Source organism: Crocuta crocuta, unplaced genomic scaffold, assembly GCF_008692635.1.
Source record: "Crocuta crocuta isolate KB4526 unplaced genomic scaffold, BGI_CrCroc_1.0 scaffold1321, whole genome shotgun sequence".
NCBI classification, from domain to species: domain Eukaryota; kingdom Metazoa; phylum Chordata; class Mammalia; order Carnivora; family Hyaenidae; genus Crocuta; species Crocuta crocuta.
Window position 1 is genome coordinate 29,697 of NW_027528222.1, and position 1,175 is coordinate 30,871.

At 43.2% G+C, this 1,175-nt stretch overlaps 1 protein-coding gene across 1 annotated transcript in view; it reads right to left on the reverse strand.

Annotated features, from left to right (window-relative positions):
• Positions 1 to 405, reverse strand: part of LOC144222539 (protein FAM133A-like) — a gene marked incomplete at its 3' end in the record, with an annotated part of 1,037 nt that extends 632 nt beyond the window's left edge. Inside the window, exon 1 of the mRNA XM_077753045.1 lies at positions 386 to 405. Within this exon, the coding sequence (XP_077609171.1) occupies positions 386 to 405 (20 nt within the window). The remainder of the gene's footprint in view (positions 1 to 385) is intronic.
• Positions 406 to 1,175: the final 770 nt, after the last annotated feature.

Genomic DNA, 1,175 nt, shown 5'->3' on the forward strand with positions numbered 1-1,175 from the left:
ACTTCCTCCTGGGGTCTGAAGGCTCCAAGAGAAGACTGTCAAGAAGGAGAGTAAAGGAGAATAAATATAACCCCCCTTCAGTTCTTCATTTGCTGGTATATCAAGCAGGCTCTTATTCTATTAGAGAAACAGATGGAATGGTTACAAAACATCTTTAACATAAGAAAAAATAAACACATAAACTTAATTGTTCACTATCTTTCACATAGAACAGGAGACAATTTCAAAATCTTAGATCTTGAGAACAAAGAATATACACATTTAAGACTTTTGCATACTTTAGATATTGTGGTAAGAATATAACATCTTTTATATACCTCATATAAGGTTCTCACTTATGTAAAAATTTTACTAAATATTACCTTTTATATTGTATGATACTTACCTGTTTTCTTTTTTATTCATCCTTACATAGTATAAAAAGAGAGAGAAATTTCTGTAGCTGAATTCTGTACCAGGCAGATCTTCTCCAACTTAGGAAAGTGCAGCACAATCCACGTCACTCTGACAGAATACAAGGAGTTATACCTGAAAATCTCTTCTTTAACCCTCACATAGAATCCATTACTAGATCCTGCTATTTTAAACCTTGACAGAGAGGAGGGGCAAGATGGCTGAGAAGTAAGGAGATCCGTACATTGCAATCTCCCCCATATCTTGCAAGGAGACCTGAAGCCATAGGAACACTTAGAGAATCCAGGAGTTTGGGAGGAAAAGGAGACCGAATTGGCTGAGAAAACCTTCTAACATGAGTGCGAAATGCGGAAGATAAAATCGGGCCAGGACCAGAGATGCAGAGTGACGGGGGCAATCCCCCTCAGCAAGGAGTGAGAGGGGAAAGAGAGAGGCTGAAACTGCTCAAGACACGGTCTCTATAGCTGGGGAACAGAAAAACCTCCGCTCGGGACACAGAGGGACCCTGTCTCCGCTCTCCAGCTAACCCTAAAGCGGGAGGCACTTGTCCAAAACAATCCCCGGGAAAACAACTGTGTGCTAGCCAAATCCCTGCATCCCAACAGCCCGCACGCCAATTCCCAAGCTCCAACTCCCTACGGGCGCCAACTCGACCAGGAGGGGCTGTGAGCCAACCGTGGCTTTATGCTTCTGGCTCCGCTGGATCCCTTGAGGAGAGGCAAAGGGCTTAAAACTGGGAGATTTGCCTGCAAGTTCGTGTT